This window comes from Grus americana, chromosome 1 (genome assembly GCF_028858705.1).
Source record: "Grus americana isolate bGruAme1 chromosome 1, bGruAme1.mat, whole genome shotgun sequence".
NCBI lineage: Eukaryota > Metazoa > Chordata > Aves > Gruiformes > Gruidae > Grus > Grus americana.
This window is the reverse complement of record NC_072852.1, coordinates 109,061,352-109,080,142: the sequence shown is the minus strand read 5'-3', so window position 1 is coordinate 109,080,142 and position 18,791 is coordinate 109,061,352. Positions and strand designations below refer to the sequence as shown.

General features: G+C 41.3%; 1 protein-coding gene across 2 annotated transcripts in view; it reads left to right on the top strand.

Moving 5' to 3' along the window:
* SAMSN1 (SAM domain, SH3 domain and nuclear localization signals 1) overlaps positions 1 to 18,791 on the top strand; it is a 94,773-nt gene that overhangs the window by 53,380 nt on the left and 22,602 nt on the right. Inside the window, exon 1 of one of the 2 annotated variants that reach the window (XM_054811409.1) lies at positions 1,737 to 1,923. The exons of the other annotated variant lie outside the window; for it this stretch is intronic. Coding sequence (XP_054667384.1) covers positions 1,867 to 1,923 — 57 coding nt within the window. The 5' untranslated portion in view covers positions 1,737 to 1,866. Of the gene's footprint in view, positions 1 to 1,736; positions 1,924 to 18,791 lie in introns of those variants that run through there. 2 annotated transcript variants of the gene reach the window in all.

The following is an 18,791-nucleotide window of genomic DNA, read 5'->3' as shown; positions in this document are numbered from 1 at the left end:
CCTAGAGAACAGTCTTGCATTATATCTGGCAGAATTTTGGCACCTTAACCCCAGTTCCTCCTCCCCTTCTTACTAACCTTGTTCTTAGAAGGTCTGGAAAGGAAAACCTCATTATACCATTAGCATATAATAATTATTCTTTCAACAGTCAGTCTCAGTCCATTCAGTTGCCCAACCATCAGAATCCAAGAAAGCCTCCAAAACTTTTCTTAAACATTTAAATAGAAGTCCAAATAGCAAACTGAAATGGGAATTCATCTGATGAGCAATGTCTTATCCCTCCCTGCAGTATTCATATGACAGAGGAAGAAGAGAGCAATTCAGCCAAGAGACTACTTGCCTATCTAGCATTGTCTCTTCGTGCCTGCTTCAAAAAGGTAAAAGTGTTTATGGGACTGGGAAAGGCAATTCTAAGAAATAAGACTTGTGCATTTCTTACCGGCTTTGAACCATCAGTTCTTTTGGTTTTCAATTTGGATGGTTTCTTGTTCTAGCTTTCGTTGAAATTTGAGTTCTACCAGATCTAATATTAAAAGAATGGCATAGAGAAAGAAAGGTCTGTACGCTATTTGGATTCACAAGGGCTTCTGAATTTTTATTTGGTGCAAGAGACCTCCACAGTGACTTGCTTTTTTAAAAGAGCTTTTATCTATGCAAAACTTATGAGTAAAAGTCGGCTTGGGAAAAAAAAAATTAAAAAATGTTATCAAAATTTTGAAAAAAAAAAAAACCCAAAGTTTTTTCTTGACACTTAATCTTGAAGCTTTTTCTTGCAGTTTACTTAGACATAGATTTCTTTTAAAATTTTAGTAGTGTTAAATTAAGATTTAATTTAAACTCTGTGGGCAATCCAAGAGTGTGGGGTTTGAAATTGAGAATTTGCCTCCATCTTTCAGCAAAAAGTTGGGAATTTTTCATGGTTTCAGGTTTTGTGGCCTATGATTCACAACAAATAAGTTTTACTTAGGATACTCAAGACTTGTCTTTGTTTGACTTTGGCAAATAATACCAAGCAAAGTGAAGCAGAAATTCAAAGCCATCTTAACACCTTCACTTTGATTTAGCCTCTGGGCTGTTTTTCAAGAGGACCTTTGTCATTCTCTTCTGTCTCCTTGTTGTAAGCCTTCTGTGAGGCTTGCTTTTCCTCCCTGTGACTTCGTCGCCAAATCAACGGAGGACTGGAAGGTGCTGTTTCAGGCAGTACAAATTCTGTGATGAATGGCAAAATTTGTTCCACCACGCAAGATAAAAAGATGGCTTTAGAAAGCATCCCTTCTCTACCCAACAGTGACCTTTAATTTCATTGCTTTTATTGCATTACTGTAGAGCTAAGAGAAAAAGGGAGGTGTTAGGGACCAGCTAGACCACGTACCACAGTGCAGTGCAAATCTGCTGGGCATTGATACCCCTTGGTCCTCTGAACAGCAGCACACCTTCTTCACACTCAAGTCCCAGCACAGGTTGAAATGAAGGGTGCAGTTAGTGCCACAAGGCACTAAATGAAAGAGGACAAGAGGACGATTTTCTTGAGGCTGTCCAAAGTCTTACTGAGGCCTGATGGTGACACAGAAGGAGGTGATAAGTTTTAAAGCATTTCTCACTCTGAACCATGTCCTCATTTTCAACTCATCTCCTTAGTGCACCTCTGTCGTTCTTTTCCCTGTCGCTTCCTCCCGTTTCCTCCCTCCCTCCCCAAACCAAGCTTCAGAAGGCTCACCCATGCCGCAAACCAGCTGTGTGAAGTCACATCCTGATAGAATAAGGAACTGCGTAACCTGTGTACGCTTGTGTAGTACGCTTTGTTGTACTTAGTTTGGTTACAAGGTAGTAGCAGTTGCACATCAGCTGGATAAACGTGAATTAAAAATGTTGAAGAGAAAACCATCTAACGTCTCTGATAAGGAGAAAAGTCACAAGCCAAAGGTAAGGATGTTTAATCTTTATTGTCAATGATTAATAACAGGAATTCGTAGCAATTTTTAAAAGGAGGATTTCCTTTTAAATCCGAGCTTCAGGATTTCATGATGTGCTAGGAAGTGTCTCAGTGCCATAATCTCAGGAATCTATTTGTGTATATATACTCACTTTATAAAAGTAATGATCCAATTCAAGCAATCATCATTGTGAAGCTACTAAAGAGTGCTGGTACTGGACTTTGTCTATTGTTACATGTTCTGCATCAGTCTTTTAACAGAGGGGCTCACAAAAATCCCCTCCTTCTCTTTCATCTATGATAAACTGATGATGTCCCACATAAGAGTGTGAGAATCAGTGAAGAATTAGAAAAGCTGTTGAATTTGCTCCTTATTTTAATAAATTTGCTTTTGCATCACCATAACCAAAGGAGGAGAGGGTACTTGGCAGTCAGTGTTTGTCATCTTCACTTTTCTAGGAATGATTATACTTTCAGCTTGAAAGAAATACTCTGGATAAATTGATAATGTGCTACACTAGATACTTTCTACAATCTGGAATTGCACAAAAGAAAGTGAGAGTTTTGCAAGATGCATAAGGATGTGTCCTGTCCTAGAAATTTATTTTCAGTCCCTGGACTGGGTGCTAAATGACCTCTGCAAGTGTATTGGAAGCCTGAAGAGAAATGGCTACTGCTAGACCTGAGTGCTTCAGGATCTATTTCTACCTCAATTTATCAGTGCTGAAAATTTAAGAGATTAGAAAAGCCTTTTAGCATATCTCTGCTCTCGGTATCTCAGTGCCTCCTAGTTTACAGACCCATCTTCTCATCGTTTGGGAATACACCTCACTTAGTGACTTCCAGGTCCTAAAAGATTATTGCAGGCACTGCTCCAGCAGGAATGTCTTCTGGTTTTACACAGCATTGGCTTTTGTGTATTGCACTTGCGATTTTAGACTATGACTCATTAACAATGAAAATTAATGTTTTTTTCCATGGGTTTGGAAAAAAAATTGAATCCATTTTCCCACAGATTTTAATGGTTTTTTAAGCATTTCACTGGTTGGTATGGTACGTGTTTTCTTCTGGTCAATCATCATGCTGTTTTTTAATTGCAGGGAAGAAGCATAATTAATATCTACTTACACTATAGGTTAAGCAAGAAATGACCATGAGAGACTCTGTGGATGGGCTTTGTTTCCCTGTCTGTTAAATATTTGCGATAGCCGGTTTTTGTTACTCTTTTCTTCCAGAATAAGACATTCCTTAACAATAGTCTGATTTTCATTTTTTAATTTTTTTTCTATACAGTTAGTTATTCATTCATGAATGCACTCCATGCTATTAAAATGCTGGCATTGTGACTTCTCAAATATATATATATATATCATTTGATTCACCATATGTGTAAAGCAGGGATAAAAAGAGTCTAACCACTTGACTGAGTGTCAAACCTGCTGACTTTGCTGCGCTGACTTTGTCTTATTGTAAATGTTTACAAAAATGGAAAGGTCTTGGCAAAGTGTCTCAGGATGTCTTTCTGCCTCCGTAGTGTCCGCTTTGAAACACTTCACGTACTGTAGTCCCACTTTTGCACAGAATTGTGTAAACTTTCCACGACAAGAATGCCTTTGCTGAATGTGCTGTTCACAAAAAGGACATGGGAGGAGACACCCCGTGCTGCACGGAACAGAAATTTTAGCTTGTTGTAGCATGTTTCGAAACATGCCCCGTAGAAGCAATGCAAATACTTAAGTTGCTTAATTCTGAATTGGGTAACATGGGCGCAAGTCCTTACCTCCCGACAGAAGTCACAGGATTTCACAAGTGACTTCCCTAAATCACTTCCTGGCTGCCCCTGCTCCAAGCCGGCAACATTTGGTACCTCCTCATGCTCACAGGGCAGGATGCCGTTGTCACTGTGGAGGTCTTGGGCTACCTCACCTTGCCTTTAGGCAGCTTAGATGTCCCAGTGTCTCCAACACGTCCGCACGGGGCTGACACAAGACCTGTGGGAGAGCCATATGGTCTGGAGCGGAAAGGGAGAATCAGGTACCTTAGGCCCTCAAAGAGGACACCAGGAAGATCTCGTTAGGTTACTGAATCTTAACCACAGTGACCAGCCGTCTTTGTCACAATTGTGTGAACTTCTGTGCATTAATTCAAGTGTTTCACCAAGTTTTTCTTTTTAATCCTTTGGGTTTTATTACTTTCTAATGTGAAGAATATCAGCATCCAGTTATGCCTTTTGATAAAGATGAAGGAATACCATGCAAGGCTGGTGTTAAAACCCTTCTCAAGACAATTTGCTGTCCCTGTATAAAGCCTCTAATAGTGGTGGACTAGTCAATGACCAGTGCAGGAGTAACACAGATTTTCAGTATCTACCTGCCAGTTCTCTATGTGCAATGCATTACCTTTATTTATTACTGTTGTGCTTAAGGAAGGGACTTCTGCAGATGCATTAGGCGCTACATAGACAAAAGGTAGTATCTTAATACTCTCAACGTCTGCTATGAAAAGGTTGATACTATGCCATGAAATAGTAGTGTTGCAGTTTCTGTGGTCATAGAGCAGGATTTCTGTAGTGCTGCAGTCATGCTAATAGATTCTTTGCATATCTGGCAGCTTTTGTGTATGCATGGATACGCATATAACTACTGAATGCATTGTATGTAAACTATATAAATAAACAGTCATTGTTAGGCAAAAAAAAAAAAAAAATCTACACCTGGTGTCATCCCAGAGAAAATTGGGAGAGAAACATGAGTTTTCAAAAGAGATACTGGAAGGATTCTGATCCTTTGCCAATGTTTATCATTGTAGCTGCACGTACTGCCGTGGGACTGCACATTTTTAACTTGTACATCAGCTGAGGACTCGGGTAGCTCAACTATAAAGGAGAAGTCTTAAGGCTTAAAAATACTCTGCTTAATATTGAAGAAATTCAACAAAGTAAAGAGCTAAGCTCTCTCTTTCAAGCCTGCCTAATCTAACCTATCTGTCTGTCCAGGACCTGCAATGACTTGCTATCACAGCAGAGCCTGTGCACATCAGAGCGTCCACCAAGAGAGCTCTCTCAGGGCGTCCTGTCAGCCCTCACCTGCTCCCCTTGCTTTTCCGTCAGACGAAACACGGCTGGGTTTATATGGTGTACCTGTTCGGAGATGCGGTATTATTTGTGGGCAGGTGAAGATAAACAAACTGAGTCTTGCACCCAGCCCTGAGGTTCACAGTCACGCTGCTGGCCGGAGTCAGTCTCGGCTCCATCAGCTCACTGCAGGGAAGGCATGTGTCTCCTGCATCGCTCGAGTTTTAGCCACAGAGCAGAGAAGTACTATAGCAAGTAGGGGGAAGGATGTTTTTACCAGATGTGTTTCAGCTATGAGTTTGTGCAGTCTGTCCCATCACCCCTTAGAGAGCTGGAGAGGAGGAGAGCAGTTGACTTAGAGGATGAAAGACAGACCCCTAAAATCACCTGGGTTTTAGCCTCTTTGGCCCTCGTGACGTTGGGCCAAATGTCAGTGTATCTGGGAGTGGCGTGAAGCAGATTTAGAAAGATGGCAAGACACATTCTAAGAAATGATACAAGATCTAGTCTCCTCTTCTGTGTACGCTTCAGGCAGCACCCTACCGTGGCAGCATACAAATAAAACACCATTAAAGCATCTCGCAGCTGCTCTGCGTTCCACTTTGCACTGCTTTACACATTTGACCAGGTGCAAATGACAACGGAAGGTGCGAATAATGTGTAAAACGTCCCTGCGTTGTCTTGCGCACTTCACAGGATGTAATGTGCTGGGCAGAGCCTATTCCTTTCTCTCTCTCTCTCAAATTCCTATGGACACAGCAAACTTGAGAACTGCCTGATGATTCTTGGCTTTACTTCAAGCTGAAGCAAAGACGACTTTGTGCCATTTTTTTCTGGCTTGACTGAAGGAAGTCTTGTGTCATTATTCTACATGACAGTTGAGCTATGTTTATGCTAAAGGTTTCAGACGTTTTCGTTTCCTTATTCTGCTTCCAAATGTGCTTGGTGCTTGAAACTCAGCTTACCTCTGGTGTGTAAGACAATTCAGGGTCAATGCCTGTGCATTTTGTTTAGGCAAAAATGTGTCCAAGCTTCTAATTAAATCAATATTCGCTTACTTAGATGATAAACTATTATTTGTTTTCAGGGTTATGAGAAAATAGTGGCAAATCCAATGGGAGGAAACATTTTAATGTGCAACTTTGTTCCCTAGTACTATTTCATACCAATAATTTTCCTTTTTATAAGCTTTAAATGAAACCCTGCCTCCACAGAAATCAATGCACATTTTTGCCATAGACTTGAGGCCAGGATTTACCCTTTTTATACATTCTTTACTGAAGGCCTGGTCCTGATTCTGAAAACACTTAAATGAATAAATTAGGTTTGATCCCATTGATTTCAATGGGATTTGTCATCTGAGTCAAGTTTATCGCTTGCCTAAGTGTTTGGAGCCTGTAGTGCAGACAGATGCTATAAGCAAGATTTTTGGTGCTGCTTTTTTCTTAGACGGTGGCTTGTGACTCTTTAACAGGGAATACTTATTAAGGAAAAGAAAATAGAAAATAGAAAACAGGTACAGCAAACCTAAACACCAAGAATAATTCAAGACATAATTAGATCTTCTGTAGGACAAGATCTGCAGTGAAGAGATTGCTCAGTGTTAATGAATATTAACTAGGATTTATCCTTGAGTGGGGAAAGCTGAGGGTTTTAATTTTATTTCAAAGGTAGAGACTGGTAGAGTTCTGAAAATAGCAAGTTTTATATTCTTTTCTTTCCCCCTGAAATTTTGAGTGCATAATAAATGAGCCACTGCTAATGTCACAGATGCTAATTTTCACAACCATGACTGAAGAGATGTTCGTTTCCATTTGCATTTAATTCTAACAATGATGAGAGGTGATGAGTTGATGATAAGCTGTTTTCACCGTACTGCCCGCTGTGCAAATTTATGCTTATAGGCAAAGATGACACATAGTTCTGTCATTAAAGGTCTTTACTGCATTGCCTCTTGAAGAAAGACTGTTTGTCAAAATCCATTTGAACTCTGTTAAATAAGCAGAAACGGATGACAACATCTGGGAAGTAGTTTTAAGAACCTGGTTTACAGTAGAAATACCCATGGGCCTTTATCAGGGAGGGTTCAGAGAAAGAAAAAATGATACTTGTAATAACCATGTATGTGTAGATGGGGAAAAAAGGGATTGGAAGTGACACTTAAGAAGGTGTTTCCTGTCTCCCTCAGGCTTCATAAAAATCTAGAACAAGGTTAGAGTTAACCTTGGGTTATTTTTCTTGTCTGCGTGGAAGGCTTTACATATTACTACTCCTCTTACCTCTGGTATTTTTCCTTCATTTATATTGTCATCTTGCTTCTTGATCATCAGCCAATTTTTAATTTTTTTTCCAACAGCAGTTTCAGAAAGTTGTTTGTGTCTTAACATATATGTTAGCATATCTCTTCTAGTAAGGTCTTGAAATTTGAGGAATTTTGTTTTCTTAGCAGAAAGTAAGGGTCTAGAGTATTTGCGGGGAAAGAATAGCTGTGTCTCTCCTACCACTTGCCAGAAGGCTGATTAGGATGACCAGACTCCACATTTTGATGCCCAGATCAACACACAGGCTCACTGAGGTCTCACACAACTCTTGACTAGCCAAAAGAAAAAAATGCCATCTGTGGCCAGGTCCAGTCCTGGCCTCTTTTTTGTGTTCCTTTGACTACAGCACATTTAAAATTTTCACCAACTTCGCACAAAATTAATGTAATTTCTTATTTCTTTCCTGTCTTGGTTTTCTTTCACTAGCCAGGCTTAAGTTCTTAATAGCAGAATATTTTAAAACAAATGAGAGCAAATTTCCCAAAGGGAATATTTTCACATTAATATTCATTTTGCTTAAAGTAACAAATCCAGTTCGGTTCTTTGTTTGTTTTCCTAAGCAAGCAAGAACATTTCAAGAAATATGTCTGAACCACCTTCTCCAGCCATTTTTAGAAAGCGGGCTATCAACCACATAATTTGTAACTGTACTCTTTGATAAATACTGTAGCATGACTACCAAGGTGACATAAATCAGCTTTAATTGCCTTCTAATTCTTTAACTAGCTTTATAGAGCAGTTGACTTACTTCGATATTGTGTGTCTAGGAAACCCAAAATACCCCAAATTAAACATTGGCCAGGATATCTGTCATTGCTGGGAAAAAACAGTGCAGGACAGGCAGAGGATGTGGCCTACGTTTTCTGTAGGTTTCAATGCTCTTCTAGTAATCTGTGTCATAGCATAAATGTGGACTGAAGTTGTTATAAACCCATCACTGGCCAGCTTGTATTAGCAACTTGTGGGTGGCTACAAACACTTCAGCCAGAAGAATCAATCCCTTGATGTGAGGGCAGAAACGCCTGGCAATACCTGCTCCAGAGAAGGAAAAGAAAGTCTTCCAGGCCTCTGTAATCACAATATCTCTTAACCTTGCCTTCTGAAAGCTTGCTACAGAGACAGCAGAGTTACTTCAGTTGTTAGAAACAGTTATTCTCTCTTCCACAAATTAGCAATGTCAGTGTTTTTGCTAGACATTTTGCTGCTAGGCACCAGGCTACAGATTATATATACTCTGAATATTTAGCAAGTCACACATCCTTTAAACCATCCTAATGGAATCATGCATCAGATGAAGGTGTGTTGTACATTTGTTGATATTCCACAGGAAGATGAATGACCACCTACTTTTTCTCTCCTGTCTACCTGCTTGCTCTTACCTTTCTAGCTTTTTATATCTTATTCCACTTACAGTGCACCCAAGAGCATGTTCTTACTTTTTTTCCTTCTTCCCAAACTTGAGACTGAAATTCCAGCCTAGGGAAAAGTTTGAAGATTTCTTACTGCTTCAAGGTAGCTGCTTCTTTGACTATACATATTATATACCGTTCTGCAACTTTCTTCCCCGTACCTCTTTGATTTATTCCATGGATACACAGAAAGCTGGATAATGACTTTACCTGTACACAGTCTTCAGGCTGCTTAATTGCCAGTCGCAACATCTACTGGCATCTTTCTGGTAAGCTGAATGTCAACAGAAAAGGGTCTGTCATCTCTAACCATCACCCAGCACTGAGGCTGACAAGCTTTCTCTGGGAAGATCTAGTGATCCACCTGCTGTTTTGCACCATTATGTCTTCTGGATAGACTTTTAGTCCCTTTCCTACCCTTTTACGTCTTCATCTCTTTTATCATCTTCACATGAACAACCAAGTAACCTCACGCTCCTGTACTTGATTTCCCTGGGACGCTGAATGGTTACTTCCCTGAGAACTGTAGGAAGTTGTAAGTTCCTCTGCTTGGTCATGCTGACCTCATTCAGAAGGTGTGATATAGGTTTGCTGTTCTTTCAGGTATGTTGAAAGGCAAGTGAGACATGAGGCTACTGGAAAACTTGAGAACTTGGCTTTAGGTTTTTCTGCAATGTTTCTCATGGCTTCTGCAGGGAGAAGAGCACTAGAGGAGTGCTGTTCAACCAGGAAACATGGAAAAGCTGTGGTGCAGTTTCATGTCTTCCCTCTACCATTATGTTTGAGATAGAGATGGAGCTTTGTAACTGACAGCCTGCAGCCATGAGAGAAAGAAATCGGCTTCACTAAGCAACAGCACAGCCAAAAGCAGATGTGTGAAGATGAGAAAGTGGCCAAGACAGCTGAATGAGCTCACACAGCTTGACTCTCTGCTGCCTTCACCTGTACAAAGCGGATTCTGAGCTTTAATGCCCATGAACTGCTTTCACTCACTGCAGCTGCACTGTTTCTCTCTTATACGTCTGTCTGTCTGCCTCCTTTTTTAAGATCGGATGTTAAGACCAAATACTGCTTCACAGAGCTGGAAAGGGGACATGGTTCACTGATAGATGACCAGCTCAGAGCCTGTGTACAGGGTGCATGAAATGACTGATGATGGTAGAGCAGGCATTCAGCTGTAGTCACAAGTACATGGCAAGGCTCTCCTGATATTGTCTATTGGGGTGTTTCCATGATTTTATTCCTGTCTCTATTATGGAGCTTATATTTGCTTGATTAATGTCTTACGATAATTGTGGTAAAATATTTGAAAACTATGTGTTTGGGATTTTAGTTAGTATCTGAAGGAATGGGAAGAGGCAACATGTTCCTACTCACTCATGAAAGCTTAAAACCTTGTAACTGGCACGCTCCCCTTTGCAGCGATAGGCCAGATTTGAGTAGAATTTGGAGTATGGCCTTGAAGTTGGGGTTCAAAGCACACCTCAAAGCCTTCACTGCTGTCTATGCCTTGGTAGCACCATCTCATTGGTGAGTGTCTCTCAGCTATGCGTGGTTTTCACAGAGGTTGCGGGAGCAGGGGAGGGGTGAAAAGCTCAGTCATGGTTTTGTCATGTGTGAGAATGAAAACACGCTTCCAAGCATCTGGTACGTTTGTTTTTCATGAGATGAAACTGTAGTTTTCCACTGAGCTGTGATCGCAATAACCCCATACCACAGAGATAATCGAACGGAGAGAGGGGAACTGATGTGCCCATACTAGACTAGTACCATTTGCTGTGCCCAGTACCCGCAGTGAGCTGTTGATGGTGTTCATTCCTTGCTGGTATAAGTGACCTGAACAGAATCAGGATGCTATCTTGTCTTCAGACGACTAGATTTTTTTCCTGGGATTGCAGTTATAGAGGTTATGCTACAAAGAAAACTCAGAATTTAACACATTATAACTTGTGCACTAAGAAGTATTCTTACACAGTGCTAAACCACGAGGAAACCCTGAGTTGGAAACCTTCTTTCAGCTTCCATACTGGTCCAAAACCAAAAGCTTATTGGATTTATTTTATGAGTTTAAATTTCCAAGGAGCATATTTTAGATTCCCAGGCATATGTTGTGCAAATATGTCCAGTTTTTGAAGCCTGCAAGGCTGCAATGAAGTGCCACGTGTGCTTTCTTCAACTGCACAATAAGGATAACTTTGGCCCGTGGATGGCAATAAGCCAGCATTGGAACTCAGCCTTCTGACAAGGGAGGATACATGAAGGGGAAAAAATGGTGACACTTGATGATGGTCATCATTGTAAAGGAGTCAAAAGTTAACCCAATGTAATGAGTATAGTCTTTTTTTTTTTGTTTGCTTGTTTGTTTGTTTGTTTTCCAAGATAAAAATAATGTACATAAATGGACATATAGATTTGGTGCAACACTAAAATTCACAGTGACTGATGATAGATACTGCACTGAATTTTGCTTCCCTACTGTAGTGCATCTCCATTACGGCAATTTCAGCTAATCTCACTATAGATTCATTAATCAAGTGTAGTCAGGATGTCTGAAGGGAGATAATGAGGGGGAAAAAATTGGCCTATTGTTTGGATCTTATTCTTCAGCTAGTTAGTTAGTTTATCATGTTCACTAATATCTGTATCCCGATAAATAAATTCCAGTCACAATTAGTTATCATACCAGATGACTAACACACCTTTATTTACTTACAAGTTCAAAATTATTCCATAAATAGATCAATTAACTTTTTCTTCTCTTTACATTGCATGCCTCTACAGATTTCCAACCTGCAGTATCAGTTAACAGTGAAATGGAAACAAAGTGGACCAGTACCATTTTAAAATTTCCTTTCTTTTAGCCAAAGGTGCAAGCATCCATGGAGACAAAGTCCCTAATCCTACATCTTTTTCTCTAAGCACTATCATCCTAAATGCACACTGCAGTATCAGCAGTCTCTTAGTGCCTTCCAAAATTTCTCCTCTAAAAAGCCTAAGAAAAGATTTGTTCATTTTTTACTCATTTTTTACTCATTTAGGATTACATACTGTATATCTGCCCCACATAAAGCTGTCACTATATTACTTTAAAAAAAAAAAAAAGTTGTGGTTCCAAGAGCCCAGTGGGGTTGGAGACTGCTGAAGATGGGAATGTTTATAAGCTCTGTGATATTAACTGCAGCACTCAACCTCAGGTGACATAAAGCATGCAAAAAAGAACTTTCTGTCAGTTTTATTATTTCTAAAAAGGTTCCCCTTGAAAGAGAAGAGTGACCTTGCTCTGCTGAGCTGACATATGCCACTGAATTAATGGCTAAGCTTTGCTGTAGGGAAGCTTGCAGAAACATTACAACTCCAATGGCTGAGTTTGCTGTGAACATTAATCAGGGGAACCAACATGATGTATCAAACACTCATTTAAAAGTAATAAAAACTAACTCTCTCTCTTCCCCCTCCCCCAAGTTTCTTAGAATTAGCTGATTGTTGGTCATTACCTGTTGTCAAGGATAAGACTGCAGGACAGCAGTAAAACTTGTATGAGGGTTTTCTAAAGTTTGCTTACCCTTCGGAAAAATCAAACGAGCTTTTGCGACGGTCAGATTTAACCATGACTTAGAGGTTATTTTTTAATCTCATTTCCCTCTGGAAGGCCATTTGAAGGAACACCTTCTACTGAAAACATGCCTCTCCCTAGCAAGGAATGCAGAAGCTGCCTTTCGTTCTCGGTGACTCCCCGGGAGCAGGACCAGCTCCACGTCATGCACGAACGAAGCATAATATAGGCAAGGAGGCTCTCGCTGCTATCAAAATAACCTCTGTAAAGGATCTGGTGTGGCTGTGGTACAACGGCTGAGTCGCAGAGGCTCTGACCAAAACCACCGTCACACCAGGCAGGAGTATTTTCCGCCTATCCCCTGCTGCTCCGCTCCGGGGTGGGCAGGCGAGCGTGCTGCAGCCGGCAGCTGTGGCCGCTTCTCAGGCTGGCCAAAGGGAACAGCAAAGCCCTCGGACGCGCGGCGTCTCCCCGCGCTATTCTGCGTGCGGTCTACGCATAGCACGGCGAGGCCGTAGGCTCCTTACAGCCGCTTCTGCTCTGGCGTGGGAGCGTTCATGGTAGTCGCGTTCCCACCTCCGCTGGGGGAGGACGGCGGCTGCCCCACTCCGTGCGCGCTGGACAGGCGTGGGGTCCCTTTAAAATTGAGCCCTTGGGGGCTACGTGCTTCTCAGCTCACCTTTGCGCGTATGTATTTTCGTCTTCGCTTAAAGCCTGCAAACGCGCATGTGAGTAATTTCTCTCGCACGAGAAATCCAGCTGAACCCTGCAAGGTCGGGACCTAGATAACACACAGCGTTAATAAAATCGTGCTGTATAAGTAAGCAGGGAAAGGACTTTAATTGAAGCAGGGTGATTCGTTTTGAAAATATGAGGATTCGCCTGTGAATTCGTCTGGTTCGGAGAAGAGAAAGTTTGAGGAGAGGAAAGATGTTGGTATTTAAGATGTTAAAGATCAAAGTCTGCAGTGGTTACGCAGTGTTTAACCAGCCTTTACTCAGACAGCGCTCCCCTTTACTGCAGTCACAGGGCTGTGCAAGGTGGATTTCAAGGCTTGTCCCTCGATGTTTCTGCCCACGTGTAAATGAAGGGTAAAAAAGGATAGCAGGGAGGTAGATGTGCACATCATGCCAAGTCCTTAACTGTCATTTTCATAGCTCCTCTGAGTTTGTCACACATCCTTAACCTTCTTTTAAAGTCATTTTCTTTTCATGGTTTTGTGTGCCACTGAAAGTCACTTTTAATTAAATGTCATATAAATAATAAAGTCTTAATTACATAATTATTGCAAATACCTGTGTGCACACTCCCAGCATTGGACAGACTGCCGAGGAGCACTTGGAGCGACTTTTCTCACTAGGAACTGAGAGCGTTCTGCAGCAACTGGCCAGGGTGATGGTGCTCAAAATTCAGGGTCAATGTGCATTTAAAGGAAGAGGAGTCAGATCCTTCCCCCCCCCCTTGCACATTTTGCAACACTCAGTTGCAAAAAATTTTCTGAGTGTTAAGATCGACGTTTCTGAAATCGCTTCCTTATTTAGTTCCTCACAAACTTGTTTGATCAACACAGCACATTTTTTGCCAGATGAAATTGCGTTTTTGCTCAGACTTCCTACGTGGAAGGAAGACTTACGCAGACCTCGCGAACCATCTCGCCCTTGTTTAGCTTCACGAACGGCAGCTTCCCCTTGACCTCAGCTGCGTCGGTGCCTGCCCTGCGCGAGGTGCCCTTTGAAAGCACTTGAGAATGGAGTTTCTAGTGGAAACTCTGACGTGCGGGCTGGGTTATCAGGAACTATGTGCTTTGTGTCAGCATCGCTTCAGGCTTGGGAGACCGAGGCTGGTACCAGATAGCGGTACTGATAAAAAAGCCGTTCAGTGTTTACTTTGGAGAGCCAAGTTTGTTGACCTGGAGGAGTGTTAAGTACGATTAACTCATTATTTTATACAGCTTTTCTTTTCCAGTCATTTTCCGTCATTACAATTAGGATGTTTGCTCTGATGCTTCATGGTGGCACTTTTGTTCAAAGACCACTTTGCTCCCCTCTCTCCCCAGCTCCATGCAGTTACTGAATACCAGACCATGATAACAACCAGTCTTTTATAGAGTCATTTTTAAGCCAGTTAAAAATGCCATTTCAGTAGATTGCCCTATTTGAGTTAGCAAGAACAAGCTGTATCTTTTTTATTGCTTTTGACTGGCGAAGTACAAGGTTTAGGCCACGTTTTGTGCAGGCTATAAAGTTATATTAATTGCTTGGTTAGTGGTCAGAAGTTCTATATGTGTAACTAATGTGTAAATAGGAAAAAAATCCCTGAGGTAGGGAGGTCACAATGTCTTTGGTTTTTTTACTTCTATATTACTCTTTGGAGACTTACTGAATCTTGTATGCAAATTCTCATTCTTTATACAGAAGTGAGGGGGGTTTTGTTGTTGTTCGGTTGGGGTTTCTTCACAGAACATCCCAAAAGCTAAAAAACTGCTATCTTGCCTTTTGGGAAAATAGGAGACCATTTCTTTGATTATCTATGCAAGAAGATAAGCTAGCAGAGTGGCAATATTCATCCCTACTTTGGTAACAGTTAATTTCATTCTCAGAGTAGTCTCCTCCCTCTGAAGGAACTAGGAGCATCAGAGAATAGAAGAAACGAATCAAATCCTGAGCTCCACTTATCTCCATCGATCGAAGCAGCCATAGGAGCTGCCGTGGCTTCTTCCGAGCAGAGAGGGAAGAATACAAGTGTCTGTGGCAGGCGAGGAAATTGGGCGACGTGCTGAGCTCCCTTTTTGTTTCACTCAGTGACCGCGCTTGCCCCTATATAGCTTACGTGGTCTGGGCAGTCTAAGGATGAATGGAAGCTAAAAATGAAAATGGATGGAGGAATTTGAAGAGATTTACTTGTGTGAGAGGGTCGGTACAAAGCCATTGCATCATGCTGGACTTGAAAGCTATTTTGAATAGGACTCGAAGCAAAACATAATGGGCCAGAATTTCTCACAACAGGGAAACAGATCCCTGAGCAGTGCAAACTGTCCAAGGAAAAATATGAGATGGGTGTCAACCATAACGATCATTTAGCAGGGTAACTGCTGTCAGTTTTGGCTCAAAGGTTGTTTTTAGACATGGAGGAGCTCTGACTAGTTTATCATAAGAACTAACTCATTTCTCCTATGATATGCCCTACAAAGGAAGGATGTTTTATAACAGAAAGATGTGGATTGCAGAACCTTTTCTTGTTGTTATTTATCTATTTGTATACCATACCATTTTCTGGGGAAAATGATAGGCTATTTACAGACAAACCAGATCACCAACTGCAGACTATTCAAATTAAAATAAACAGAAATTGCTTAGCACTTACCCCTTTAAAATGATTATTTAAAGCTCCTGGATTTCAGGGAATTGAAGATATAAGAAAAGACGGAAGAAGGATTTAAGATACTGAAAAATATCTTTGATATTTTCTATTATGCTAATTTGGTATACTGAAGGGATGAAAGTTAACGCATTGCTTCATAGAAATGATTTGATCGGTCCTTGTGTGGGAAAATACGAGTGTTTCTCGCCTGACCGTCCCTCCATTAGATTTTACTGAGCAAATTCATATTCGCTTAATGTGTCCATTGGTAGCTCTTGCATGAGAGTCCAGCCAGAAAAATCACTTACCTTTATAGGATGCTGAATCCTAGTATCAAAAGTCAATAGCATATTTTCTCCTGGTAGTTTTACATTTACTCTAAAAGCCTCCCTTCACCTGGAAATAAGGCCTGTCCGTATCTTCACAAAGTAGGTGTTCCCTGTCACTAATGCAGTGACTGACACTACTGAAAGTAACAGTCCTGTTCCCCTTGCAGCCCAGAGCTCCTAAATCTGCTTTTCGTTATCAGTATAATGGGGTTGAATACATTTTTAAAAGGTGGTAGCTGTTGATTACTTAATGGAAAAAGTTAGTATAGAGAATTGCTGAAGCAGCCCTATTTAGTGCTCTCCAGTGCAACGAGACCATTATCTGGAATAGTGGAAATCATCCTGTTACCCTTATTAATATTTAATAGGGATGAAGCTACATTGAAGTACACTACAAAATAGCCCAAGGCTTCTGCACATGTAGGATATGAGGTTGTTTCGAGGGTCGAAAAAGAATAACTGATTTCCCTGTGCTCAAGCTGTTTATAGGTAAGACCAACAATAAACAATGTTTTTCCTCTTGTTCCCTTTAAAGTATTTGCAGCACATCTGCACTTTAATATACAGTTATTCCTACTAGACATCTTGAAGCGATTGACTGCAACAGAAAGGTCAGTGTATGTTTAGAGATCACCGCGTGAGACTATTTTATACTTTCCCGATATTGCTGTGAATCCCAGCCTCCCTCTTTCTATCCCTCCCGCTCCATGCTGCAGGGCACATTTGGCTGGGTTGACAAGCCAGCGAAAGGTGTTAATCCCATCTAATAGAACCATAATCCTTGGGGCTGTGTTTTTATATCATACTATTGAGCTAACCCCTTGTCACAGGATATTGTTCATCTACTTAATAGCAAGGTTCTTTATGGGAATTTTAGATAAAATTAAAGTGTACAATCCAAATTGTTCTCTTCAATTTCACAGGGTAAAAACAAACAAATAAACCACAATGTTTAGCCAACAGAGATTTTCTGAGAGATTTCAATCAATTAAGAGGAGAGCTGTGTGATTTTTTTTTTCTTTCCTTTTTTTTTTTTTTTCCCCCTCAGTGAATAGTAAATGTCATTTTACTTGTCCAAAAATATTCACAAATCTGGGTCAGCTTCTTCAAATAACCTTTGGCTGGAAAAATTTTTCAGGTTAGATGTGCCCAGAAATGTAGTGAAAAAAATGGTGTTATTTCTTTTTCTTTTAAGCTGAAGTGGTTAGAACAGGGACCCAAAATGTGGGTACACTTTCCTCTTCCATCTGACTGTGCTCAGGTCTCTCCCACTGCTATGTCCACATTATTTTTTTTTTTTTTTTTTTTTTGGAGAGGGGGGAGCTGGTTAATAAATAAGTGTGGGAAAATAGGGAAATTAAACAGCAAGGAGCTTTTATTTTCAATTGTGTTCCAGATCATGCCGATTTTCTTCTCAAATGGAGACTTTAAGACAAAGTAGTTGCACATGGTTTCCAGTAGCTTTTGTCATTTATTTTTTTTTCCTCTGCAAACTATTTTTAGTTTAAAAGTGACTGTGTGTAAGAGATAAAGGAGCTAACATGGCTAGTAACCCTGTGATTTATGAGCAGGCACAGAATAAGACGGGGTCCTTCTTGGATGGAAACACCCAGGGGAGGTATGTGTGTGCTCCACGTAGCTGGTATCATTTTGATGAAGTTCCTCCCTAAGATGACGGTTGCGAAGCCTGAATGCCACCTCTCCCGCCTGTGCGGCATCAGGAGCCTGATGCAGAGGACTAACTGCTGCCAGGAGAGGAGAGCGTAAGGAGGCAGAGCAGCAAACAGCAGCTGGGTGGCTGTGGGAAGAGTAGGTAGAGTCAATTTAGATTAGATATAAAGGACGAATTCTTCACTGTGAGGGTGGTGAGGCACTGGAACAGGTTGCCCAGAGAAGCTGTGGATGCCCCATCCCTGGAAGTGTTCAAGGCCAGGTTGGATGGGGCTTTGGGCAACCTGGTCTAGTGGAGGGTGTCCCTGCCTGTGGCAAAGGGGTTGGAACTAGATGGTCTCTGAGGTCCCTTCCAACCCAAAGCATTCTATGGTTCTATGATTCTATGACATACCAGCACTCAGAAACTTGCCAGCAGCTGAAATCGTTACTTAGGTCTCGGCTCAAACAGGTCTTTGGTTTCCAGCTTTCCAGAGGACGGCACTCCCGTAGTGTTACTAACCCTGCCGCCTGGGTGGGGAACTGGAGGACGAACGCAGCAAGGGTGGTGTTCCCTGAGTCTGCAACGTGAAGGCAGGCAACGGGACAGACTATTAAACCAGCCCTGTTCTCCTCCTCTTTTGTTGCTAAAGAATGATCTACCTCGGTTGCCTCTGAGGCTACCTCATGAAAACTCTTACCTGGTGGAGAAGATTGGAAAGCTGTAGTGGTAGAGCAGAGCCACCAGTTTGCAGGCCCTTTTGGTGCTTGCGGCGTTCCCAGACAGAGAGCGACAGGAGGTAGCTGGAGATGCCAGGGGAAGGGGGCACGATTGGTGCTTTACAAACCTGGGGGGAGATGACAAGTTCGCATGGCTGGGAGTGGGCAAAGAAAGCAATGGAGCAAAGAACTGGTGTTGCTGAAATCACGTGAGCAAGGATGAATGTATGAATAAATACAAGAAAACCTGTAGCCAGGTAGTCTGAAATCACTTATTAAATCATTCAGGATGTATTTATTTTGTGGTTTTCTATTTAGTTCAGTGTTTTTTTCCTCCAGAAGGGATTTTGAATACTCAGAAATATACTGAGATGATATTGCTCAACAACTCTGATACTGCATTAGACTTTCATTTAGTATGGAAGAGTGAAGGACTTTTAAAA